At 35.5% G+C, this 26,024-nt stretch overlaps 3 protein-coding genes and 1 non-coding gene across 8 annotated transcripts; all 4 read left to right on the forward strand.

Moving 5' to 3' along the window:
• The first annotated feature begins 120 nt into the window (after nucleotides 1-120).
• Nucleotides 121-6,787, forward strand: LOC107761728 (cell division control protein 48 homolog B). The gene is made up of 12 exons (XM_016579990.2): nucleotides 121-432; nucleotides 525-569; nucleotides 875-930; nucleotides 1,562-1,711; nucleotides 1,863-1,970; nucleotides 2,524-2,623; nucleotides 2,779-3,063; nucleotides 3,139-3,308; nucleotides 4,126-4,254; nucleotides 5,644-5,731; nucleotides 5,840-5,917; nucleotides 6,066-6,787. The coding sequence occupies exons 1-12, from the start codon at nucleotides 283-285 to the stop codon at nucleotides 6,537-6,539; spliced, it is 1,833 nt and encodes a 610-aa protein (XP_016435476.1). The 5' UTR covers nucleotides 121-282; the 3' UTR covers nucleotides 6,540-6,787.
• Nucleotides 6,788-7,947: 1,160 nt separating this feature from the next.
• Nucleotides 7,948-8,021, forward strand: TRNAN-GUU (transfer RNA asparagine (anticodon GUU)). Its single transcript has one exon. It is a non-coding gene; the product is annotated as a tRNA-Asn (tRNA).
• Nucleotides 8,022-12,638: 4,617 nt separating this feature from the next.
• On the forward strand, nucleotides 12,639-20,433 carry LOC107761727 (pre-mRNA-splicing factor ATP-dependent RNA helicase DEAH10). 4 transcript variants are annotated; one of them, XM_075247290.1, is made up of 13 exons: nucleotides 12,655-12,823; nucleotides 12,951-12,997; nucleotides 13,549-13,629; nucleotides 14,969-15,185; nucleotides 15,434-15,575; nucleotides 15,657-15,851; nucleotides 16,098-16,301; nucleotides 17,416-17,576; nucleotides 18,319-18,504; nucleotides 19,149-19,377; nucleotides 19,593-19,792; nucleotides 19,937-20,071; nucleotides 20,195-20,433. In XM_075247290.1, the coding sequence occupies exons 1-13, from the start codon at nucleotides 12,747-12,749 to the stop codon at nucleotides 20,376-20,378; spliced, it is 2,058 nt and encodes a 685-aa protein (XP_075103391.1). In that variant the 5' UTR covers nucleotides 12,655-12,746; the 3' UTR covers nucleotides 20,379-20,433. The 4 variants fall into 4 exon arrangements, with proteins under 4 accessions (XP_075103390.1, XP_016435474.1, XP_075103391.1 ...); XM_075247289.1 differs by having other exon boundaries at nucleotides 12,639-12,823; nucleotides 15,434-15,851; XM_016579989.2 differs by lacking the exon at nucleotides 16,098-16,301.
• Nucleotides 20,434-22,554: 2,121 nt separating this feature from the next.
• Nucleotides 22,555-25,528, forward strand: LOC107761725 (putative methylesterase 11, chloroplastic). 2 transcript variants are annotated; one of them, XM_016579986.2, is made up of 6 exons: nucleotides 22,558-22,820; nucleotides 22,904-23,128; nucleotides 23,650-23,886; nucleotides 24,148-24,291; nucleotides 24,411-24,542; nucleotides 24,815-25,528. In XM_016579986.2, exons 1-6 carry the CDS (start codon nucleotides 22,818-22,820, stop codon nucleotides 25,112-25,114), a joined length of 1,041 nt encoding a protein of 346 aa, XP_016435472.1. In that variant the 5' UTR covers nucleotides 22,558-22,817; the 3' UTR covers nucleotides 25,115-25,528. The 2 variants fall into 2 exon arrangements, with proteins under 2 accessions (XP_016435471.1, XP_016435472.1); XM_016579985.2 differs by having other exon boundaries at nucleotides 22,555-23,128.
• The last annotated feature ends 496 nt before the right edge of the window (nucleotides 25,529-26,024 follow it).

The raw sequence follows: 26,024 nt of genomic DNA on the forward strand, positions 1-26,024 counted from the left end.
AAAATTGAGCCAAATATACGAGACATTGTCTCGAATATTATCTATACTTTGATTAAATATTAAAAGGACAAAACTACCCTTCAGGTTAATTTCTTCTCCTAAGCCTTTTCAGAATAAAACGCTGAACGCTGCTGCTATTTCTCTAGTGAACAAAGCAGCCATTGCTGGCTGGGCGATTTTTTCTCCACAAAGGTTAAAAGAAGTAAAGGCAAACTGTAAAGCCAACCACCACCTCTGCTCTTCCATTTGCTGCGCTGTTCACCTCTTGCCACCGTAGTGGAGATGGAAAGTAGCAGCGGGAGCATCAGCTACGGCGGTGAGTGGAGAGCAGAGGAAGCTATTGCCGGCAACGCTGAAGCCCTTCGAATTCTCAGAGAACTCATCACTTATCCTCTCCTTTACTCAGCTGAATGTCGAAAACTTGGCCTAAAGGTACTACAAGTTTTCCAAATAGTATTTCCTTAATATTCGGCTTATTATCTTTAATTAACAACTTTCATTGCTTTGCTTATTTTTCTCTGTAGTGGCCACGTGGATTGTTGCTATATGGACCCCCAGGAACTGGCAAGGTACTATACATGAGCTTTCTTTATTTGGGTATGTGCCAAAATCATGCCTTTTTTTTTAATTTCAAAATTGACTTATTGGTTTTGAGCCAAAATCATGACATCTCAATTTCGAAATTGACATTTGGGCTGAGCCACAATCATGTGCTTGAATCTCGAATTTGGCAATTGTTAGAGCCAATGCCTGTCTTATCAATTTCACAGTTGACATTTGGATTTAAGTCAAAATCATATCTTTGGATTTGGAAATTGACTTTTGTGTTCTAGATAGTTGTTTGGTCAACTTTTTGTAATTTTTTTAATTGTAGACAAGCTTAGTTCGTGCAGTTGTTCAAGAATGTGGCGCCCATTTGATCGTAATAAGGTGTGTTTGATTCTCATTCAACTTTATTTTCTCTGTCAGGCTTCTTTCTTTTTGTTGCTTATGTGCAGTAAAAGTAATGGTCGTTTTCTTCATTAGTTCGGTGTTATCTTTTCCTTACTATGTATGCCTGACAAATAACAACAACTACGCCTCAATCCCTGCCTTCTTGGAGGTAGGGTTAAGGTCTGCGTACACACTACCCTCTCCATACCCCCACTTGTAGGATTACACTGGGTTTGTTGTTGTTGTTGTTTTACGCCTCAATCCCAAGCAAGTTGGGGACTGACCATGCTGCTCCAATTAAGTTCATCTTAGGACCCATATTATACAACAACAAAAAGTACTAGAAGTTCTATGCCTAGCAGAAACTTATCTAATTGGCTAATATCTATCAATTGAATCACTGAGCATTCCGTGATTGTTATGGTCCTTGATGTTATTTAATTAATTAAAGAATGTCTGCATTTTGAAAGAGTTGAGCTTTTGATGTTGGTTATTTCAGTATGGTGGGACAGTGGGTGACTCCACACTTTTAAGTACATTTAGAGAAGAGAGAAGAAATTGAACTTTAAGGGGAATCTTGCATTGTTTTGAACTTTATTGTGCCTTCTGGCTTTGGATGTATTTGCAGTCCTCATTCAGTTCACAGGGCTCATGCTGGTGAAAGCGAGAAGATTTTGCGGGAGGCATTTTCAGAAGCATCATCTCATGCAAAATTAGGCAAGCCATCAGTCATCTTTTTAGATGAAATAGATGCTCTTTGTCCTCGCCGGGATTCTAGGTATATGTTGCACCTCTTTATCCACATCCATACGACAGTGGCCTTGCTTGAACCATAGTTTTACAGTAAAAAGAAAAGATGTTGGCAGGGTAGAGTAGATGATATATACCAATGTTCTTTCTAACATGTTATTCGAGTTCTTTAATTGCAGAAGGGAGCAAGAAATTCGTGTAGCCTCGCAGCTCTTTATGTTGATGGATTCAATTAAATCATCATCAACATCTGTATCACATGTTGTGGTGGTAGCATCAACCAATAGGTAAAGCTTCTGCAACATTTGCTTTATTTGGTTTTTTATTTTTTATTTTTGTGGTGGATTGCATTTTCCTGTGTCTCTCATGTAAGTCTGCTCTCAACAGATTAATTTTTGTTGTCGTTATTAAGTAAAAACATCCATTAGATCTTTCCTAGTAGTCCTCGCAGGGCAAGCTGTAGGGCATGATATTTTGCGATGAGGAACTGCAACTTAGCTATTACCTGCCAAGGAAACCATTTCTAGGAATAGACTTGGTGAAGGATATTGTTCGCCCTTCAGAGATGTATGAAAATTATGATTGCTCTTACTTTTGTTTCTTTTGAGTTCATAAGAAACTAAAAAAAAATTCTCTTTATAATGATTAAAAAAATTCACGCGTTATATCCTAGAAGAAGATGTATGCAAGCTACAGTGCCAGCTTACTTTATGTACGCAAGCCACTGAGCCCCTAATGATATCCTTCTAATGGTCATGAAATTCTATGCTTACTTCTGTGTCATGGTGTTGTACACTTCCAAACCAAATTAACTCTGATGCCTATATATTTTATGTGCAGGCCAGATTCTATTGATCCAGCTTTAAGAAGGGCGGGACGTTTTGATGCCGAAATTGAAGTAACAACACCTACTGAGGAAGAGCGGTTGCATATTCTCAAGGTTAGCTGCATAAGATAAGATTTTTGCGTCTGCACCAATTTAAGGAGATACAATGGGTACTCTTTGTGGATATCTACGGTTTCTCAATTCCCTTCTATAGTATGATCTACATGAAGTTGGTCTTAAGATGCTGGTTTTCATTTCTAATCTTTCAGCTTTATACAAAGAAGCTTCAATTGGATGCGAGTGTCGACCTTCGAGCCATTGCCGCATCTTGTAATGGTTATGTTGGGGCAGATCTAGAGGCTTTGTGTCGTGAAGCTGCAATGTCTGCAGTAAGAAAGTGCTCTGATTCAAATCTAGACGAAGGCTCTTACAGCATTAGTATGGAAGACTGGAAGCATGCAAGATCAGTGGTTGGTCCTAGTATAACTAGGGGTGTTACTGTTGAAATCCCCAATGTTTCTTGGGAAGATATTGGAGGGTTGAAAGACATAAAGGTATGACCTCGCTTGAACAATTAGGTCTGGTTGAATATTTGCAATATCTAATATTGTGTTAAAATCTTGAAACAGAAAAGGCTTCAGCAAGCTGTTGAATGGCCTTTAAAACACTCTGAAACATTTGAACGGCTGGGAGTATCACCTTTCCGTGGAATCCTTCTTCATGGACCACCAGGTTGCTCGAAAACGACCCTTGCTAAAGCTGCTGCTCATGCTGCCCAAGCTTCATTCTTTTCCTTGAGGTCTGTTGACCGTTCTGGTCTCTTCTGCACTTGGCTAAATTATTGTATGCTGTTTGATGCCCTGTTTCCTGCTGACCCTTGCTGCAAATAACAGAGAAATGATAACTGTCATTATAATGAAGCATGAAACAGGGCATCATAAGGTAGGGGTAAGGTCTGCGTACACATTACCCTCCCTAGACTCCACGTGTGGGATTGCACTGGGTTTGTTGTTGTTGTTGTTGCATTATAATGATTTTTTGATATAAATGCTTCCGCTAGTAAAAGGAAACATATGCATGCACTGATAAAAGTCAAAATGATCCAATAGCTGGTTATACACTTGCAGTGCTTGCAGTTATCATAGCTTTTTACCTTTCTATCTTGTCTTCTTTATTTTCACCTATTTTTCTTATTTAAGCATTTCTTTTGAATGCATCTAAGAAGTTTATCTTTATTGTTTAGTAATTATTTCATGCATTGCTTAGAAGCAACTGAGTAATTTTTGTCTCCGTGAGCCTTTGCCAGCTGATATGACAGTTTATGGAAAACCAAAACCATGTTAAGTTCCAACTTATAGTTTCTGGAAAACCAAAAACATGTTAAGTTAGTTTAGAATGGCTGCCATTTAGTATGCTCCACCTAAATCTTGAATGTATGCTGGTGTTTTATGCCTCTTTTGGAAGGCATTAGATTGGTATTTACTATGATGTTAACTATCTTTATTAGCTTGTCCGCAGTAACTAAGTCTATATTATTATCTTGTGTATTTGATGTTTTGACTAAAAATTACAAGTCCTAATCGTTCAATTTCCTGAAATTCATAATCATGGAACAGTGGTGCAGAGCTGTACTCTATGTATGTTGGTGAGGGTGAAGCTTTACTGCGCAATACTTTCCGAAGAGCTCGCCTTGCAGCACCAAGTATCATTTTCTTTGATGAGGCTGATGTCGTCGCAACCAAACGGTAAGCTTATTTAGCTTAGCAATGTCTTGTGAGTTGAGTATGACTTTGGTATAAAACATTTTGGACCATCTCGTGTTTAGTAATTCGGATTTTGATTGTATCATGTCAAGTTTACACATATATCGTAGAGTTTATTGTACAATTTTGGTGACTAGGTGCTTGCCCCATATTCTGATTTCTGGTCTGGTAAACACATGCTTGACTGCCCTTGTTGCTTACTTATGGATGGAGATGGATGGAAGAGGGAGACAGAGAAAAAGAGGGGAATTGGGAGTCATGTAGTGAAGAGAGAAGTGGGTAGGATTGTATATGAAGAGAGAGACTGAAGAATAATCTTGTGGGAAATCCTTGTGGACTTTAGAAGTCTTCAGGCACACTTGTGCCTTGTCAAATATAATCCCTGCTTATACAAATTGCTTTTAGTTGGTACAGGACTTACCAAGGTCATGTCCCTAGAGGGGCCATCTATTTGTTAGTCTGACTGCGAGTTTAAGTTTATCTTCCTCATTATTTATGGGGTGGGGTGGATGAAGTGGAGGTCATCGTCTGGAGTCCTGTGTAACAAGAAAGTGTCACCGATACTCAAAGGTAAGTTTTATAGAGCGGTGGTTAGGCTGGCCATATTGTATGGGGCTGAGTGTTGGCCAGTTAAGAACTCACATATCTAGAAGATGAAAGTAGCAGAGATAAGGATGTTGCGGTGGATGTGCGGGCGCACTAAGATGGATAAGATTAGGAATGAAGATATTCGGGAGAAGGTGGTCGTGGCCCCCAGGGATGACAAGCTGCGGGAAGCAAGGCTCAATGGTTCGGGCACGTTCAGAGGAGAAGCCCAAATGCCTGGTGAGGAGGTGTGAGCGGCTGGCTTTGGTGGGTACGAGGAGAGGTAGAGGGCGGCCTAAGAAGTATTGAGGAGGGGTGATCAGGCAGGACATGGCTCTAGACAAGATGTTGTGGAGGTCGAGCATTAAGGTTGTAGGTTAGGAGGTAGTTGTGCATATTTTTACGACGCACCAGACTTAGGCTAGTCTGGTAGGATTTAGTCTTAGACTACTAGTGGATAGTGTTGAGTTCTCACTACTCTTTCGTTCCTCTTAGTGTCGGGGCTTTATCTACTAGTTATTGTTTTGCTTTTCATCTATTTTCTGGTCCTTGTGATGTTATTTTTTTTATGGTTTTTATTGATGGTACTGATATATTGCCTCTTTTCGTCTTCTTGAGCCGGGGGTCTTTCGGAAACAGCCTCTCTACCCTTTGGAGTAGGGGTAAGGTCTGCGTACACACTACCCTCCTCATACCTCACTAGTGGGATTTCACTGGGTCGTTGTTGTTGTTGTTGTTCCTCATTATTTATGGGAAACTCTGATATGGTTGATCCTTAAATGGCAGAGGAGGAAGTTCAAGTGGAAGCAGTACAGTTGGAGAGAGACTTCTATCCACCCTCCTAACCGAAATGGATGGTTTAGAGCAGGCTAAAGTGAGCAGTAAATCTTTTGCAGTTTTTTATGTACTGAATGCAAATAATGGATCATTGTGATCAGGTATAGAATGTGGTTCCTGTGTTTTCTAATCATTGCTTTGTCAGGGAATTCTTGTTTTGGCTGCCACAAATCGCCCCCACGCAATTGATGCTGCACTGATGCGACCCGGAAGATTTGATCTTGTAAGAAACTTATCGAATGCTTACTGTAATTTAGCATCTCAACATGAATGTTACTCTTAAGAGGCGTTCTTGTACTCGATATGGGTCATATAGTGTGGTTAGCAGCAACAGTAATTAGCTCATTTTATTCAATTTGCTTTGCTTGCAGGTTCTTTATGTCCCCCCTCCTGACCTGGAAGCTCGATTTGAGATTCTGTGTCTTCATACGCGAGATATGAAATTGAGCGATGATGTTAATCTCAGACAAATTGCAGAAGACACAGAGCTCTTTACTGGAGCTGAGCTGGAGGGACTATGCAGAGAAGCTGGAATAGTTGCTTTGAGAGAAAACATATTAGCAACAGTAGTATGTGATCGTCACTTCCAAATAGTCAAGAAGTCGCTAAAGCCAGCACTTACCGCAGAAGAGGTTGCTTCCTATTCTTCCTTTATGAAGAATCCATCTAGGAGGTCCGCAGATTCATTTGAAACCAGCTCCAAAACGAGTGACAAGCAAACCAAGAATCTGTTAGTTTTGGCCAGTCCTGTTACAATTGGTGTCATTTGTGTAGTATTGTACATTGGTGTGAGATACTTTCTGATGCCTACTGAAACATTGTCGAGGGAACTAAGGAGTACATAGAGTGCAACTAAGTTACTGTTAATTCCAGCACATTACAACACGATTAAATTACCAAATTTTGAAAACAATTTCATGGCCAGTCTAGGCAGTCCAGGTATGTGATAACAGTTTTGATGCGTTTGATTGTGTGTAACGTGACCTTTGATAGGAGAGTATGGAGGTTGAGAATTATGGTAGAAGGTTAGTAAGTAGTCGAGCTTTTCCTTTTTCATACCCGTAGTATCATTATTATTCGCAGATTTTTACACTTAGATCTCTAATACTGCCAGTTGTCTCTTTTGCTTTGGCTATCTTATTATCATGTTGGTGTTGAAATTATTGGTTTTGTTTTCTCATTCGTTGTTTCCAACTCCGGTAGCTCCCCTGTGCAAAGTTATTGCAACTGCTATGGCTGAAAGGCAGTGTCAGCAAACAAAACCAAATAAGGAACATTGGTAGAAAAAGACTTACTTTTTATTCTTCAAACAGTAGCTGCTCTTCCTATTCCCAGAGGATAACAGTTTTTTAGCAGTGTTTCATTCTTAGCCTTTGGTATTATCTTTTATATAGTTTAAAAACTTTCTTGTTGATACTTTGTTCATAATAAAAAAAAAACACTAGGTGATTTCGGCTTCTATCCATATTATCTGTCAATGAACCTATTTTTTATTCATATTAAATATGGATTGGATCGGATGCTTTGTCCGTTTTTGTATTATGTGTTTTTGCTGAAAAGCATAGAAAGATCATTGCTCAAATAATAACAAAGACGAGCATTATTAAAAATAATCGTTGCATTAGTTCAAGCCTTTATTTTCCGAGAAGATTTTTGTGACTTTAGAAGAAATTCCTCCCGCTGACTTTGTTTAGGAATTTTCCTTTTTAATGAGGTAATATATCATGAGAGTTTTTAGATGATAAACAATAACATACAAATGTAGATAGAATATAGAGGCCAATTAATAAGAAACGTAGAAACAGGATCAGACTAGTTTCTTGTAAATTGCTTCTTGACTTGCATTACATTTTCACATCTTTCTAATGACTATTAAATAATTTTTTTTATTCTTAAAAACTATCCTGATAACACTTTTAAATTAATATCTTTTATTTTTTCTAAGTATCTTTATATCCTAAAAAGATTGACAGAATTTGAAAAACCTGAATTGAAACGTCGGACTTTTGGTATGAATTCAAACAACAATTCCTCACAAGTTTTTTTTTAAAAAAAAAAAATCAATACTCAAAAATTTTACATAAAAAGCTAAAACTCAAAATTTGTATGATTAAGAATATTTTAGAAATATTTGAAAAGTTGGACGGGAAAAATCTTAAATTAATACGAACGGCATAAAAGCGAAGAAATAAGTTGAGCACGGGACACTGGATAGAAATGTTTAATATATTAAAACGCAGTGAAAACGCATAAGCTGGAATAGCTCAGTTGGTTAGAGCGTGTGGCTGTTAACCACAAGGTCGGAGGTTCAACCCCTCCTTCTAGCGTTGTTTTCTTTTCCTTTTTATTTTTTAAAATAAAATTTATTCAGACTTTGGTAGGATGCATTAGATAAGCTAATGCATGCATTAACTTTGTGTATTAATAATACCTTGTTTAGTACACTTTTTGAACCTGCGGACCCTGAAGCAGATTCAATATTAGAAGTAAATAACTTTAGTCGTAAAATAATAGTTGTCAAGTGGGTTCAAATAAAATATTTATACAAAATTTATGCAGCTTTAGTCGTAATTTATACATATACACAATATTATTTTTTGATGAAGCGAGTTCAACTAAACCCGCTTGCTACCACGTGCGTCAGCCACTGTATGCATTAGTTATGCAAGCATTACTTACACCATATTTGGCATTATCCTATGCATAACTAATGCATAAGAAACCATGGTATTAACAATGCAATGGATTTTAATGCATGCATTAGCTTAGTTAAAGATAAAATTATCCTTCAAAATTTATGCTTGATTAAAATATGATATTATATTAATGCATGTTTGAAATAATCAAGAAAGTGGGAAATAAAATTATATCACTAGTAAATAAATAAATACTTAGCAAAAATTTTATTGATAAATAAATATTCAGTTTTATACTACAATATAGGTAGACAAATCAAATATTTTTTTAAAACCTTTTTTCATATAAAAATATTCCTCAACATATGTTTCTTTTAAAAATATAAAGTGATGGACTAGTTATGGGTGTATTTTTTTAAACAAATAATTCTTTTAGAAATTGTGCAATATTTTAATACGTCAAACCAAATAATGGATAAAAAACATGTCAGCATAACTAATGCAAGCATAACTAGTACCGGCATTACTAATACACCATATTCAGTATTATTCTTATACACTCTACCATTTGGTAGGATGCGTTACATAAAATAATGCATGCATTAGTTTTGTATATTAATAATACCTTATTTGATACACTTTTTGAACATATACATTAGTTATGCAAGTATTAGTTATACAACATATTTGGTATTATCCTATGCATAACCAATGCATAAGAAATCATGGTATTAACAATGTAATGAGTTTTAATGCATGCATTAGTTTAGTTAAATATAAAATTGCCCTTCAAAATGTATGCTTGATAAAGTGATGGACTGGTTATAAGGTTATTTTTGTAAACAAACAATTCTTTTAGATATTGTGCAATACTTTAATACATCAAATAAAATAATTATTAAGAAATATGTCACCATAACTAATGTAATCATAACTAATATCACAATTACTAATACACCATATTTATCATTATTCTTATGCACCCTACCAAATGACTCCTAGGGTCGTTTGTTATGTAGAGAACTTATGCAATGATCAATTATGTAAGGATTAAAATATGAGTTTTGTTTACTTTTAAAAAAATGTCTAATACACCGTCTATTACAATTTATACAAACCTTTTTAATCGAGCATAAATTTAAGAAAAAAAACTTTTAAAATTTATGATCTAAAATAAATTTCCTCCCGTATTATTTATGAGAAACTCTGATACAACTTTGGGAGGAGAGAGTTCAAATGAAAGCAGTACAGTTTGAGAGAGACATCTATCCATCCTCCAAACTGAAATGGATGATTTAGAGCAGGCTAAAGTGAGCAGTAACTCTCCTGCATTGTTCTCTAATCTTTGTATTTGTTTATTATTAAATAATTATATTTTATCTTTTACTCTGCCTTTTTATTTAAAGGGAAGCAACATCTTATTATCTTCGCGAGAACTTCCGGATCGTAGAAGCATTCGGAACGGGCTCCGCGTTCATTTCATTGGCAGAAACAATCCATGTAATTTTTTATCGTACCTTACTTTTTTAAAATAATATTATAAGTTTATTCTTCATATTATTGGTGCATGATATCTTGAAACGGCAGTAAACAGTACAATCTATCCAAACATTATATACATCAAAACGATACAGTATAATACAATATAATACTATACGATACATTATGAAATGATACATAACAACCATCTAAAAAGTTGTAAGGTCTTGTAGAAAGATTTACCGGTGCTTTTGGGAGATAACAAGTGTCCGATAAAATAGTTGAAGTACACGCAAACTAACCCGTACAACACTATTATCCAAAACGCAAAGTTCGTTCTTTACAAATAATGGTGCCATCTACTACTGATTTTAACAAATTATTTTGCATATTCCATGTTTAAAATATTAGTTTTGGTTAGATTTAAACTCCTAGTTGTAATGTGAACATGCAAGAAGGTAAGCACTTATGCAATATGGTTCTTCTGGCGAATTATTTAAGATGGATTAAACCAAATTCGGAGAAAACAGTCCATTCCAAATTTTTTTATTCATGTATAACTTTGAAAATAAATAAATGGTTTAAGTAGTTTAAGTAAGCTTTTGAACAAAAGATCTGAACAATCAGAAAACAAGAAAAACGCACATTAAAATCTTTAAATAACTTCCCTTTACAAAAAGAATCTCTAAATAAATTCCTTAAATTGTCTGTTAAAAACAGGTTCAAAAACGAAAAATATTAATTATGCTGATTTTTTGCGATTTTTATTACTACGACATATAAATTACCTCTTTGACAAAAGAATGTCTAATAATTTTAATATATGAAATTTATAATATATAAATTCTTATATCATTTTTATATTTCAAAAATAATTTCACATTACAGCTTGTTTGGATGGTTGTTACCAATTGTACGTATTGTTACTTCAAATACAATATTTATTTTGATTGTTGCTTAAATTTTATTGTATCGTATCGTTAAATCCGTCGTTACGTAATGACAAAAAATTCCACCTTATGTAACGACAAATTTGGTGTGGTCGCGTTGTTACCTTATTTTCCCCCTCTCATCTTGCCCTTTATTATTAATAGATAATCTTATTTTATCATTTTCCCTAACGTTTTATATAAAAATTTTACCTCGTATCATAATTTTTTTTTTATAATATTGCAAGTTTATTCTTTATATAGGTGGTGCGCGATATCATGAAACGACGGCAAACGATATAGTCTATCCAAAATTTATATTCATCAAACGATACAGTACAATATAATATAATACGATACGATACATTATGAAACGATACGAGACAACCATCCAAACAAGATGTTAAAGACAAATAAACCAATTAGCAATTCTTTGTGGGAGAAAGAAATCAGACAAACTTAAAATAAGTCGCAGATATATAATATATGTATAATTCTATGTATAGTCATATATAATCATTGTATAATGTACTAGCTAGAAAAAATAAATAATGAATTCAAATTTATCTGTGTAAAAATCCCCTAATTTTGTAGGTTTTGCAAAGTGTCCGGTTTGACTCAACTTATAAACGTCGTTCTTCAGTTTAATTTTTCGGGTTCTTTGTACGCTCACAAAGTTTAGAACCATTAACAAGTCTAAGGGCGACTCCATAAAATTAGTGGCCCAAAACTAAATTTTAATAAGAGGTCTTATGCTTTTTTTATTAGTACATATACACACATATATGCAAAACAATTAATCTTGACATTTTTTTTCATACTTGTTGTTTATAGTATATATTCTTAAATGATATAAAGTCTTTTAACTTCACATAGTAATATTATTATTTATATTAGAAAAGGATAGTTTAAATGAATGAGATGTTAGACATATATTTGCAATATGTTACATTGATATCGTTGTAAAAAATATATTTACTAATATGAAGATTTAAGCAGTTTAATTCAAAGTTTTTAAAATATTACTGTTAAAGAGTAGACACCTTTCTTTCTTTTTACAATATTTTTTGTACTTTTTTATTTTTTTCTACAAATATTAATATTGTCTAATTTGAAATAAATTATAAATTTCATTATTCAAACTTTTGGGGGACCTAAATCAAGGCTTTAATAGTCTCTTACTAGAGCCACTTGTCCACCATGACATTCTAAATCAAATTTATAGAGTCTCACTTAAGATAATGCAACAATGACAAGAATATTAAAGGCAGTAGGTGTGTCATTCAGTTACCAAATGTTAATGAAGGTGGTTGAACATTACGTTCATGATGGGGCAGTAGTCTGTAAATAATTATCGATCGTCAATGATGGTCGGCTCAACATAATTGGTAGCCTAAAATCAAAATATTAAAAAGACCCTGAAACGTCTTTTACAAAATTCATATAATATTGAGACACAAAAAAAACTACATCATTTTGATACTGGTGAGAACGCAACTCATGATGTATGAGTTAGACGCACGTCATATGGTATTGAATTCTTCCAAGTGAAAAGGGTAAAGGATGAGCCTATTATCCATCATGTTTTGAACCTTGCGACATTTGTTACGGGAATTTCTTAGTTAAAAAAGATGAGGCACCAAAGAACTTGATTTCTGGTATGTGGATCAATCAAATGTGACAAAAAGGAATATATAATTTATAGAATTTCAGTTGAAATTGGAAAGTAAAAAATCGAGAGAACCATAGAAAAAGACTATACATAAAAGAAGATTTTTTTTTTGATGAGAAGGTAAATATATTATTTAATTTAGTGAGAAAAATTTATCCAATTAATTCACTCAATTTTATTAATAATTATATAAATCTAAATTATGGGTATATATTATATAATAATATAGTAGTGCTTTTTATTTTTGGGGCCTTAATTATTTGGGGGACTAAGGGCGTAAGGCAAGGGAACCTGGAGCCGCCCTTGAACAAGTGTTTTTGGAGCAAATCTTCAGACATGCCAGGCGCTAATAATTTTTCAAGAAACAGTTATCTCCATCACCCTAACCAAACAAAAGGGGAATTTTTTGCCAGGTTTTTTACTTTTTAGCATACCCCATTTGTCTATTAACCTTTATCCCTTCGTTGTTCAATCCCTGAGGCTAGAAAATGCTATATTGTTGTTCAAAGGTTTGATCTTTCTTGTGTGAAATTTTTGCAGGAAGCAAAAGATTGAGCAACGGAGAAAAAAATTACCAATTGCTGCAGGTATTGTTTTTGTTGTTTAATTTGAATCCCTTATTCTAATGTCTGCTCTCTATCTTTATTTTAACCATGTTCTGATTATTCCAATGTGAGTTGCTTCTAAGTTTACTGATTCTTTTACAAATAAAAAATTTACGCTATGTGCTGGGTCCGGGGTCCGGGAAAGCGCCGGACCACAAGGCTCTATTGCGTGCAGCTTACCTTGCATTTCTGCAAGAGGCTGTTTCCATGGCTTGAACCCGTGACTTCCTTGTTGACATGAGTTGTGCTTAAATGGAGAAGTGAGGATTCATATAGCTGACCCCAACTTGTTTGGAAATTAATTTTGTCTGGTGGTTACAGCTGTTTTTTGTCTAAAAAATCTAGGGTGCTGTGGTTGTTCAGGAAAAAAAAGGGATGTATGCTGTGTGTCATTCATTACCTGAGAAGACAATGCCTGCATTATTTTTCATTCTAATCCTATTTCTGTTTTATTTAGTTTTCGTCCGTTCTGGATTTTGGTTTACTGAATTCTGTAGTTTTTCATCTTACATGTGATATTTTATTGACTCTAGTTGAAAGGAGACTAGTGGAGGAGGTGCGGAACAATGACACTCTGATAATTGTTGGAGAAACTGGAAGTGGAAAGACAACTCGTAAGTACTTTGCTACACGTCCTCTTGGTCTGAGTGACATGCATTTGAAGCAGAATCATTTGCTTTGCACTACTTTAAATGATACTTCAACGAAGGTGGTCATTTATGATGTTTCATAGTGTTGTTCCAACCTTTTTGTGTACACGTGTTTGAGCATCTTTCTTCTTTCTCCGTGTATTTGTGCTTTGGGTTATGTGTGTTTTATCAGTCTTTACTGAGGTGTATAAGGTATCTTTCTGTATGTTTGTGCAAGTCAAGCATTATAGAACTGGTGAAATCGTGAAGATTGATGACATATTTGATTCATTGATACTTTGGTGAACATGTCACAGATGATTTACGTGTGGATTCAGTAATCATAGCACTGAATAACTTCTTAGAGTCTTTTTCTTTTGTAGTGAGGGGTTAAGGAAGTCATCTGTGTAAACTTTTTGTTGTTCGCAATTGCATGCTGAGGTTGCATCCAACCCTCTATTGTTTTTCATCTTTTGCTTATTCTTTTTATTTTGGACTCCTGTTAGAAGAATTAGGGCATATCTTACCTTTTGGTAGATGGGTGTGTTTGAGGATGGACAAGTGGGTTGCTCTAGTGGTGAGCACCCTCCACTTCCAACCAAGAGGTTGTGAGTTCGAGTCACCCCAAGAGTAAGGTGGGAGTTCTTGGAGGGAGGGAGCCGAGGGTCTATCGGAAACAACCTCTCTACCCCAGGGTGGGTAGGGGTAAGGTCTGCGTACTCACTACCCTCCCCAGACCCCACTAGTGGGATTATACTGGGTTATTGTTGTTATTGTTGTTGAGTGTGTTTGAGGATGAGAGGGAATGTGAGGATTGACAGCAGGAAGCATGATGAATTAGGATGGGAACACTATAACCTTAAGAAAGTTTCAGTTAGATCCAAGTAACCCTCAGTAACTTGGTCTAGCCATAAACCGAGGAACGCTTGTGGTGGCTAGTGAAAGTTTGTGATTTGGTCATAACTGCTTGACTTGTGCACCTGAAAGTATTGACTGGATTGTCGTTAGGCAGCTCACTCTGTTTCGTCGGTTTGATATTTTGAGTGTGTCCTAATTATACATCCTGATAATGATAATGAACTTATATGTACTGGCCTGTGAATTCTGAGATTATTCTTGGATGCTCTTTTGCTAATTTCCTTCATCTCTCTCTCTCTCTCTATTAATACTTCATTACATAGGAAGTAGTAACAAAATTTGTTATTCATTCTATAGAAATAAATACACCAGAATACTCTTGAAAGTTGTGTCTTTTGTAATATTCATCAGATACAAATAGGTACGTGTTACATGGTCTATCTTATCCTGGCATATATATTTGCAGAAATACCTCAGTATCTTTTTAAAGGGGGATTTTGCCGTGATGGTGGTATCATTGGGATAACTCAACCTAGACGTGTGGCTGCTATTACTGTTGCTAAACGTGTTTCTGAAGAATGTGGAGTTCCACTGGGACAAAAAGTTGGATATGCTATTAGATTTGAAGATGTAACTTCTGGCCTAACAAAGATCAAATATATGACAGATGGTTTGCTTCTAAGGTAATAAGGAAGAATAGTTTGATGCATAATGTCCATGAGTCTTGCTTTTTCCCCCCCAAAAAAAGAAGTAATATATACCCATGACTATGGACTCGATTGTTGCATACATGGTACATGTATGGAGTGATTGTTCAAGTTCCACGTAGAGTTTACCTTACATCACAAGATATAGCTATTTATGGTTATCAACAGCTGTATGCGTCTAGAAAAAGCATTTACAAATGGCGAATGACATGTCACTATTGCAGGGAAGCATTATTGGATCCATACCTCTCCAAGTATTCTGTTATTATTGTTGATGAGGCGCACGAGCGAACTATCCACACTGATGTATTGCTTGGCTTGTTAAAGAATGTACAGAAAGCAAGGTCAAAGGGTATCAACGAAGTGGTAAATACTGATCATAATAATTCTAATAACGGGCATGCCTCGGAGGGGAGGATTGACAATCAGAATAATGGTATTTTGAAGCCAGGTCAAGCGAAAAAGTATAACCCATTGAAATTGATCATCATGTCAGCTAGTCTGGATGCACGAGTTTTCTCAGAGTACTTTGGTGGTGCAAGAGCTGTTCATGTTCAGGGACGGCAGTTTCCTGTCGATATATTCTATACCCATAAGCCTGAGACAGATTGCATAGATGCAGCTTTGATTACTATATTTCAGGTTTGAACTGAACGACAATGTCACTAAAAATTTTCACAAAAACACAGCATTTTTATCCTTTGTTGTTGCTTTCTCATAGTATCTTATAAGCTCCATTTGCTTGATTTCCTACTAACATTGGCTTTTTTCCGTAGCTAATTTTTAATGTTTCACGTAGCGTTGGGAGTTCAATTAGTTAAGATTATAGTTTGTGGTGTTGCTGAATGTCTTATTATCTATTCATCTCTTTCTAACTTGTTTTCCTAGATACATCTAGAGGAGGGTCCCGGTGATATACTTGTATTCCTTACTGGCCAAGAAGAGATTGAATCCGTTGAGAGGCTTATCCATGAACGCCTCCGACAATTACCTGAATGCAATAGGAAGCTCTTAACTTTTCCCATATACTCGTCACTTCCCTCTGAGAAGCAAATGAAGGTTTTCATGCCTTCACCAGCTGGATATCGTAAGGTTGATTTGTTTCTTCGGATAGCTTATTTTTTGAAGTTTGAGATGGATGTATTCACTGTTTTTTTTTTTTGGGGGGGGGGGGGCTGCAATTAGGTCTCTGTGAAAACATGACTTAAATGAACTTCTTTTATGGATTTGTTCAGAAGATAATTTAAGAATTGAGGGTGATATCCTCTGTTAAAAAAAAAAAATTTAAGCTTGAAATCGTCTGAAAATTCAAATCGAGTTGCAGTTTTTAAAGGAATAATCCACTTGCCAAAATACAGACACTACTCAATTGAGATGAATGCTTGAAAACAAAGGTTCATGCGACTTTAATATGCTTTAATTGGTAATCACTGATTATTTTATGAATTCCTTCCATTACCTTTACACAAACATAGTATAAATACGAGTTTCATGGTCCTAGAAACGTTTTTTTTTCACGTAGATGCCAGATAAGAGGTGATGATAACACCGGACAAGCAAAATTTTGAAGGGCTTTACATAGACCCTTCATTGCCTTTATGTAAATGTGTAGAACGGGTGTCACGTTGGTGTGTGGGTATTTCGTGTGGATTCTTCAAATACACCCAACAAATGCAAGTACGCCCACTGCGGTGCCAGGTAGTTGCACTTGTATTAGAGTCCTTGTAACATATATTAAGGGGATATATATGTCTTGGGGATAAACGTATGGGCCAATTTTTTTCTCCGGGATAGGTCCATATGGGTGGTCAGTTAGTGTTTTCAATATTTTCTTTCTTGGTTGAGTTTATAGGGGTGCATCCCTTTGTCCCTTTTTTTGTACACTTTTATCTACTCAATAAAAGTATATGAAATTAATACCTGACTTAAAGAAGGCATTCATTTGGTTATCTCTGACATGAGGGAAATAAAGTTTGGTTATCTGCTAGCTTGTAGCCTTGTACTTGTTGTGATATGGGCTTAGCATTGTGAATGTGCATCTGTTTATTATTTAACTGTTTTAATGATAAGGCCTACTAATTTTTTATCCAATATCTCTTTTATGCTTGACATGGGGTTTTCATTGCTGAAAATATTTGGTATTTGCTCTGAGTTGGCAAGCTATGTCCATTAAAACCAGATTTTAATTCTTTCATGTGGTGTTTAGGTGATACTGGCAACAAATATTGCTGAGACATCGGTGACAATACCTGGAATTAAGTATGTTGTTGATCCCGGATTGGTGAAAGCACGAACTTATGATCCTAAGATGGGAGTTGATTCATTGATCATTGTCACAACATCTAAAGCTCAAGCTCTGCAAAGGAGGTAGGGTGTTTGCACGTGCATTTAAATCGCAATACACATGTTGACTAAAACACTTTTCCTTCACTAACTTTAGAAACATTCTTTGTCCAGCTTTTATACTATATTATGGTGGTTTGAACCATAATTTCCTTCTTACTTAAGGAAGCGCATATATCAATAAGGCCTCGTATGCATGTCATATTCATATTTGACAAGTGGGATAGGCTCGGGATATGTACCCGGATGTGCTTGTGATTCAAAGATTTTTTTATCTTGGATCGGTATCTACTACTAGGCACAAATATCCTTCAAAGGGTCAACATAATAATGATGATACCATCAGAGGAAATAAAAGGATTGTAATTGTAAGCATATTTTTTTGAAGCAGAAGAATTGTTTTTATTTCTGGTAATATATAGAAGCTTTAAATTTTAAAATTGCAATAAATGGAAGTTAAGCTTATTCTTTCCATATGCCTAATCTTTGGTGGGTAGAGTTTTGTGGGAGGTAGCAGGTACTCAGCGGAATAATCGAGGTGTGCACAAGCTAGCCGTAATACGACCGTTATAAAAAAGAAACAAAGTGAAACGTAAAAAATTATGGGTGCACCCTCCGAAGTAAAATCCACGGGAGGATAAAAGTTGAACCAATGCAGTAGGATTTATATATACATGAGTTAAATGGATAATGGACCTGTGCTCTGTTTTGGTCATGTTGTCTGTTAAATATCAGATCAAGGGCTAATTTCTTGAAATATTTATAGTGGACGTGCAGGACGTGAAGGACCTGGGAAATGCTATCGCCTCTATCAAGAAAGTTTCTTTGAGAAACTCACAGATTCTACATTACCGGAGATTAAGAGATGTGATCTCTCGAATGTTGTATTGCAGCTTAAAGCTCTAGGCATTGATGATGTCATTAATTTTGACTTCATCGAAAAACCAGACAGGTGATTACACCAATCAGTGAGACTAGTTTTCCGGTGCATATTTCCAAGTGTAATTTGGCTATCAGCATCTATGGTGCTTTTTCTTCGAATCCTTACTCCCCAACATTGTCCTCTAGTCTGGTACTAATATTTGCATGACTTAAGTTTGTCGGGCGTGTTTGACCATTCATTTGCATCTATCTCTAGCCTGGTGCTAGTATATTGTTTCACTACACATATGTTCCTAATTTTGCTAATTTCTATGTATTAGAAACCATTATATGTTTTGTTAAATTAACGAAGCACTAGGGGGAGAACATCCCTCCTATAAACCTGCATTTTCCTTGTGAAACTGTTTCGAAACGTCATCAGTATCCTTGAAATTTACTCTCTATTTGCTGGAAAATCCTTGCGTCGTCTTATAGTACTATTTTATGAAATATCCCTCCTCAATCCTACAGTTTATAAGAGAAGAAACTAGAAATTTACTGGACAATTGCCAAACATTTCTCCTGCCCCTTCCTTTATGTAGCAGAATGTTGCATCATCTGATAATGCAGTCATTGAGTGCTTGGATGTTGCTGTGGAGTTATTTTTTTCAACCTTTTGGGAAAATACTGTTTTCATCTTTAACTATAGCTTCTTCGTTGATTCTCTTTGAACAGGACTGCGATAGTCAACTCACTGTGGTCTCTCTACTTGTTGGGTGCTGTAACAGAAGAGAATAAACTTTCAGATGTTGGATATCAAATGGCCAAGCTACCCCTTGATCCAGTCTATTCTAAGGCTCTCATTGTTGCTAGCCAATTTGGCTGCTTGAAAGAAATGTTGATCTGTGTTGCAATGCTTTCAGTCGAATCTATTTTCTATGCTCCACGTGAAAAGTTGGAAGAGGTAGTCCTTTGTGCTGCTAGTTGTGATTCATCCCCATTTTCCCTTTATCAACAATCACAATATTTTGCAAACTTGTGGGTATACATGAGAAATTGTTTCCTCTGTGTTATCTCTCAACTTAGCATTCACCTTGACTTTGTTGATGTGTTGCACTATTTCTGGCAGCTAATGTTAACAGAAAACACAGTCTGAACAATTTTACTTGTTTTTACCAGTCACGAAATGCGTTGAAAAGCTTTGCAAGTCCGGACGGGGATCATTTGACTTTGCTTAATGTATACCGCGCTGCTGATGAGTTCTTTCAGAAGAACAAGATGGTAAATAGTGAAGAAAAGGCTGAAAAGAGTCTTAGAAAATGGTGCAAGGATAATTATATTAACAGCCGCTCTCTAAAACACGCTCGTGATATCCACAGGTGGGCTTATGTACTTACAAGATTATTGAAAATCTATTCTTATGTATTCTTATACTTAGTCAAATATGATGTCTTAGCTTCTTCTTCTCATTTGCCCGAGTCCTCAAGCATGTGATTTATTTAAGCTTTCTACTTATTTTGTAGTCAAATTCTGAGGAATGTAGAACAAATGGGTCTTCGTGTCACTTCTTGTGAAGACGATATGCTCCTCTTCCGTAGATGCCTTGCTGCTTCGTTTTTCCTTAAAGCAGCTATGAAGCAGCCTGATGGTGTATACAGGTAAAGATTTGTGGTTTTATCTGTTTGTATTTCTATTTGTGTTCAACTTTTTAAACAAAGGCAACTTTGACATATTATCCGTATGTTCCCTTGATATCTGACATTCATTTTATATACTCGCAGGGTCACATTAAGTGGTTTGATAGTGCAAATACACCCGTCTTCTGTCTTGTTCCGAGCCAAGCCAGAGTGTATAATTTTTAATGAATTAGTCCATACTAATCATAGTTATGTCCGTAATGTTTCTAGAATCGATTACTTGTGGCTAGTTGAGCTGGCTCCTCACTTGTATGCCTTGCAAGACTAAAGGTGTTTACTGTCATATTATTTATAATAGTAAGAGATCCCTTTGTTCACTGTCATATATTCTGCCTACTCTGGTGTTCAAGTTGGAAGTAAAGGAGAAGGAAACTAACATGTGAAGTTCCGACTTTGAGTTCGTTCCAACTTTATTTAAGTCTCCGGCATGTAAATATTTGACAAGAGTATGTCTTCTGATGTCAACCAATTCTCAGTTACAACAGCCTGATGAGATCTGTCCGCGGTATTGTATATGACATTACCTTTCCTCATTTGTATGTTGTGAAATCCTTCGTCAGTAGACGATATTTGCTTTGGAGGGAGACTCTCTTGAAGTGCCAAAAAGCAGGACTGAAGCGTTGAATACGTATACGAAGGCGCCATGTTTATCTTGCCTAGGGTGTTGAATCTGGAGAAGTGTTCATCATCTTTAGCAGACTCTCCAGCTTTTATTGATGCAGAGGTACCACTGGTTATCGATCTTTTTCGGGTAGGAACGTCTGAATACTTGAGCAGAAACTAGCATTTCTGGATATACTGCTGGATAAATACCTTTGGCGGCCAATTCTCTTGATAGTAGTACGGCAGTAGAATCTATATGTGCAAATGTCGTACCAGGAGCAGGGTTGGTCAAATCATTTGCGGGTTTTCTTTCCATTGAAAATTGATTTTACTCTATCTTTTTCGAGCCAAGGGTTTTTCGGAAACAGTCTCTCTACCTTCTTAAGGTAGGGGTAAGGTCTGCGTATACTCTACCCTCCCAGACTCCACTAATAGGATTACACTGGGTTTTTTTGTTGTTGTTAATCGATTTTACTGTATAGACGCTTATGACCTCCCACTCTATGCTTTAGCGCTAATAATTCCTCTGACATTAAGGCCTTATGTAATTGCTTTGTAAAGAGCGCTTTATCCTCCTTAGTGGTTTAGATTAGTCGGCCCAGCAAGTTTCAGATACTTATCCTCCTTAGTGGTTTGGATTAGTCGGCCAGCTCAGATACTTGATGACCAAAAAAAAAGTTAATGGAGTTGTAATGCCAACTCATTAGAGTGACTCAAATATTTATTTATCAATATAACAGAAAATGTGAAAGTTGTAATCTTGTTAGTGGTTTTTACCAAACCTAGTCTTTTTTATTTTCTCTCTTTTGATGATGATAATGTGAACGTCAAAGAAAGACAAAAAAAGGTTTCAGTTGCAGTCAATCACCAAAATATATAAAGAGCACTAACTTTTAGCCACTTTCTTTATAGACCGAGGAAAATAATTAATCAAAAACAATAAAATTTTGGATTTTTTTTAATTTCGCCAGAAATTATTTACATTCGGTAGCCGAAAACGTATATAATATATAGAATGTATGTATATATATATATATATATATATATATATATATATATATATACACATTTTTTTTTTTTTTTTTTTTACATATTTTGGCTATTATTTGAGAGCGGCTATACAGTGTCATTTGGAGTAAAGTTTTATTACCTCCACCAAAACAAGTTAAAAGAAATTAACAGTGTAAACATTTTTAACACTGTTAGTGTTAATAAGTTTAAATCCTAGACTAATATTATTATTTATCTAAATTTTACAACTTTCAAGAATTTAAATTCATTAATTATTTAAAATTTTAAACTCCGGTGGTGTGTTCTTTATCAAATTAATATCTTATTGTCATTTAAGATTTTCTTCTAGTACTATTAAGTGAACACTCTTGTAAATGAAGAACGGAAGCCTTCGAGCAACAATAAAGTTATTTTCGTGCGACTCATTGGTCACGGGTTCGAGCGGTGGAAACAGTCACATGCTTGCATTAGAATAGATTGTCTACATCACACTCCTTGGGGTGCGGCCTTTCTCTGGATCCTGCGTGAATACGGAATGACTTGTACATCTAATTTTTTTTTTTGTGTACCTAACTATCAAACTTAGTATAATAATATTTTGAACAATTTGTTAATAGAGCATTTCATAGCTCCAAGCAGGTGTGTTATTTTAAAAGGAGGAAAGAAATATCCCACTAAATTCCAAATAGTGATATAGTTGTTTAAAATAACGCAACACATTTTCTAATTCAAAGGTCAAAATTGTACTACTGCATGTTATGAATATATGTTTCTCTTTCCACACTCCTTTCCAAAATCAGCTTTCCTATTGACTCTTTAACAATTTCTTGGAAATTTCACTTTCTTTTAACAACTTTCCATTCCTCCTACTCCTAACCTTAACATATAGTATAAACATTTATATTAAGCCTTATTTCATTCACATTCAAGGAAATTAAACCGCGGTGTATTGTTGTCAACTCAACTATATAGTCGCACATACCAGCAACAAGACGACTAGCCAAATTTCCAATGGGCAATTCATTAGCATGTTTTTCTGAGAAAAATCAAGCAACTAAATTTAGAAAAAGCAACAAAAGTAGTAGATCATTCAATGGTAATGTTCCTCCTCCATGTATCTCAAGATCAACGAGTCGAAAATCGGATAGAATTTATCTAAATTCTTTAAGATTTGATCAGGGAAAATGTGATGATGATTATATTAGAGAACAAGCTCGAGTTGCTGCAGCTTTATTACTACAACATCATCAACAAAATGGAACACTTACTCAATTTGAACGTTCAGTTTCTCTTAGGGAAACTTTAACTTCTTCTAGGAAGCAAAAGAGGATTCCTAGAAGCTCGAGTTGTCGTGCCAGATCTCTCTCTGATTCAATTCCTCAGCATCTGGAGCTTCTTGATCAGGTTTGTCTTTCTATAGTTTGCTCCAAATTATTGGTAATTTACACTTTTCAAGGGTCTACTTTGACCAATATACTGATTACTGGGTTAATTTCATGTATGGTAAATATTTACATGGATGATCGTTTTATTTTCTAGGCCTGAAATTTGACCTTCGGGTCATTTGTATTCTCTGAGTAATTCACACATAGGTTAGTTACTTTAATGTGATAAAAAATATTTAGTGTTATAGTGGGTAAAAGTCAGTTGCACGCAATAAAAAAAAAATAGTTTTTTGACTTTACGATAATATTAGTTTGTTTAATGGATAAAGTTCATGAATCATACCAGAAATTAGCTCCCAATATGCTAAATGACAATCAGAAACTACACGAATAATACTGTAGGATGAAGGTAATTTCCCTCAAATTTAGCTATAGTTTAATGTAGAAAGGTGACTCTTTGAAATGTGAAGAATGACAAAAAAGAAAGTTTTCTACCATGGCAGTACGTGTAAATAACAACATGCTTTTTACCATTTTCAGGGTACAGATGTTGAAAGTTTGAAGAATAAACATTTTGTTCTTGTACATGGAGGTGGTTTTGGTGCATGGTGTTGGTATAAAACTACAACACTTCTCAAAGAATCTGGATATCAAGTTGATGCTATAGACTTAACTGGTTCTGGTGCACATTTCTTTGACTCCAACAACATTACTACTCTGTCACAATATGTAAAACCACTCACTGATTTCCTCGAAAATCTCGACGATAACAAGAAGGTTTGATGATTCACTTGCACCTTTGCTATCTTATTTTCGGTTTTCTTAATATCTTGTATTGTTATTATTTGTTGTAAGTGCTTCTTTCATCTTTTCTTTAGCTGATGGTCTATCGGAAACAAACTCTCTGCCTTCCCAGAGTAGTGATAAGGCTGCGTATATCCTACCCTCCCCAGACCTCACTTGTGGGAATCCACTGGGTTGTTGTTGTTGTAGTTGTAAGTTCAGATATTGAAAAAAATTTGATCTTTTCTTATGCAGGTCATATTAGTCGGGCACGATATAGGGGGAGTTTGTATTTCTTATGCAATGGAATTGTATCCATCAAAAGTTTCTGCAGCAATTTTTGTTGCTGCATCAATGCTGAAGAATGGACAAAACATACTCGATATGTTCTCCGTACAGGTTGGTTACATTAGTTATACGAAGATTTAATTAGTTATATGCATGATTTTATACCATAAACCAAACATAGTATAAGTGATACAGAAGTTCATACAGAGATTAAATTTGCTAATTTGCAGCTTGGATTGAACAATCTATGTCAACGCGCTCAAGTTTTTCGCTATGCAAATGGGAAGAATCATCCTCCAACTGCTATAGATTATGACAAGTCATTAATCAAGGAAGTGTTGTTCAATCAAACCCCAACTAAGGTATTGATTGAGTTATTATATACATTGTGAAAGAAGCTTTTATGTATTTCTCTAGTCCAATGTTATGGTGCGACTATGCCCGCCTTAGCCGGGGTCTTTTGAAAACAACCTCTCTACCTGTACAAGGTAGGGGTAAGGTCTGCGTACATACTATCCTCCCAAATCCCACTTATGTGATTTCACTGATTTTGTTGTTGTTGTTTCTGTTCCAATTTTGTCTCACTGTGATAGAGAAAGGTGTTTTTATTTTGACAATTTGCTCTTAATTTCAGGATGTTGAATTAGCATCAGTATCAATGAGGCAAGTTCCCTTTGGACCACTAACAGAAAAGCTAACACTTTCTGCAACAAATTATGGTTCTATTCCAAGATTCTATGTCAAAACACAAGATGATTTTGCAATTCCTGCATCTCTTCAAGAAGTTATGATAGATTCAAATCAACCTGAACAAGTTTTCCAGATTAAAGGGTCCGATCATTCCCCCTTTTTGTCGAAACCTCAGTCTCTCCACAAGATTTTAGTAGAAATTTCCAACATTCCTCCAAAAATGAATCTCAAAACTACCATCTAAATAAAAATGAATACTAGCCAAGATGATTCTTTTTCCATGACATGTTCCTATATATGTACATATCTTTCTTGAGCCGATGGTGTATCGGAAACAACTTCTCTATCTTTCCAGGGTAGGGGTAAGGCATGCGTACACACTATCCTCCCCAGACCCCACTTGTGGAATTCCACTGGTTGTTATTGTTGTTGTTCCTATATATGTACATACCAAATATATAGTATCAAATCTTTTTGTGAAATTCTCAATTTTCATTTTATTCTTTCTTTTTTTCGAATGAAATGCCGTATCAAAGAATGAAAAGTGAGAAAGGTCTTGTGTAACTATGTAAAACATATTGTTTGATCATATGGTGTAGTGAGTATAGCACGAATGATTCATATAGCAGATTCCAACTTTGTATTTTTTCTGTAGAAACATACTATCTTTTATTCATATTAATATTACATTAGTTTGAAAATGTTCTAACGAGGAAAACAATCATGATAACAAGCGCAAAGGCGAAGAGCAGAGCCAGGAATTTTTTCACTAAAGGCAAAAGGATGAAGTCCATTGTAGTCATTAAGACACTGCTTCCAACAACAATCTTTGTTACAGTACTTATAGTTGCAGGGACCTAATTGAGCCAAGCACTGATACTGTGGCTTGCCGTGTGATTCAGGTAATATTTTACGAACTTCTCCCTCTTCATCTACACGTGTGGGCGCCTTCGCCATGTTGGTAGCTGCTACTTTGCCTATAAAAAAAATGTTTCATTAGCTAACCATAAGATAAATAAGGTCACAAGAATGAGATAAGTTAGCTCAATTAGTATGATGTTCAAAAGCGGATTTGAGACGGGTTTTGTGGCTTCAATTAAATTCATTATTTTCAGCTTGAGCTATACATAAATGTACGAAAGAATATTTTATTT

Source organism: Nicotiana tabacum, chromosome 24 (genome assembly GCF_000715075.1).
Source record: "Nicotiana tabacum cultivar K326 chromosome 24, ASM71507v2, whole genome shotgun sequence".
Classification (NCBI taxonomy): domain Eukaryota; kingdom Viridiplantae; phylum Streptophyta; class Magnoliopsida; order Solanales; family Solanaceae; genus Nicotiana; species Nicotiana tabacum.

Bases quoted from the DNA above. Each gene is read 5' to 3' on its own strand.
- LOC107761728 (XM_016579990.2), top strand. From the start codon at position 283: ATGGAAAGTAGCAGCGGGAGCATCAGCTACGGCGGTGAGTGGAGAGCA. The intron at 433-524 runs GTACTACAAGTT...TTTTCTCTGTAG, and splicing joins GTCGAAAACTTGGCCTAAAG to TGGCCACGTGGATTGTTGCT. The intron at 2,624-2,778 runs GTTAGCTGCATA...CTAATCTTTCAG, and splicing joins AGCGGTTGCATATTCTCAAG to CTTTATACAAAGAAGCTTCA.
- LOC107761727 (XM_075247289.1), top strand. From the start codon at position 12,747: ATGCCAGGCGCTAATAATTTTTCAAGAAACAGTTATCTCCATCACCCT. The intron at 15,852-16,097 runs GTTTGAACTGAA...TTGTTTTCCTAG, and splicing joins CTTTGATTACTATATTTCAG to ATACATCTAGAGGAGGGTCC. The intron at 20,072-20,194 runs GTAAAGATTTGT...ATATACTCGCAG, and splicing joins CAGCCTGATGGTGTATACAG to GGTCACATTAAGTGGTTTGA.
- LOC107761725 (XM_016579985.2), top strand. From the start codon at position 22,736: ATGGGCAATTCATTAGCATGTTTTTCTGAGAAAAATCAAGCAACTAAA. The intron at 23,887-24,147 runs GTTTGATGATTC...TTTCTTATGCAG, and splicing joins ATCTCGACGATAACAAGAAG to GTCATATTAGTCGGGCACGA. The intron at 24,543-24,814 runs GTATTGATTGAG...TCTTAATTTCAG, and splicing joins TCAATCAAACCCCAACTAAG to GATGTTGAATTAGCATCAGT.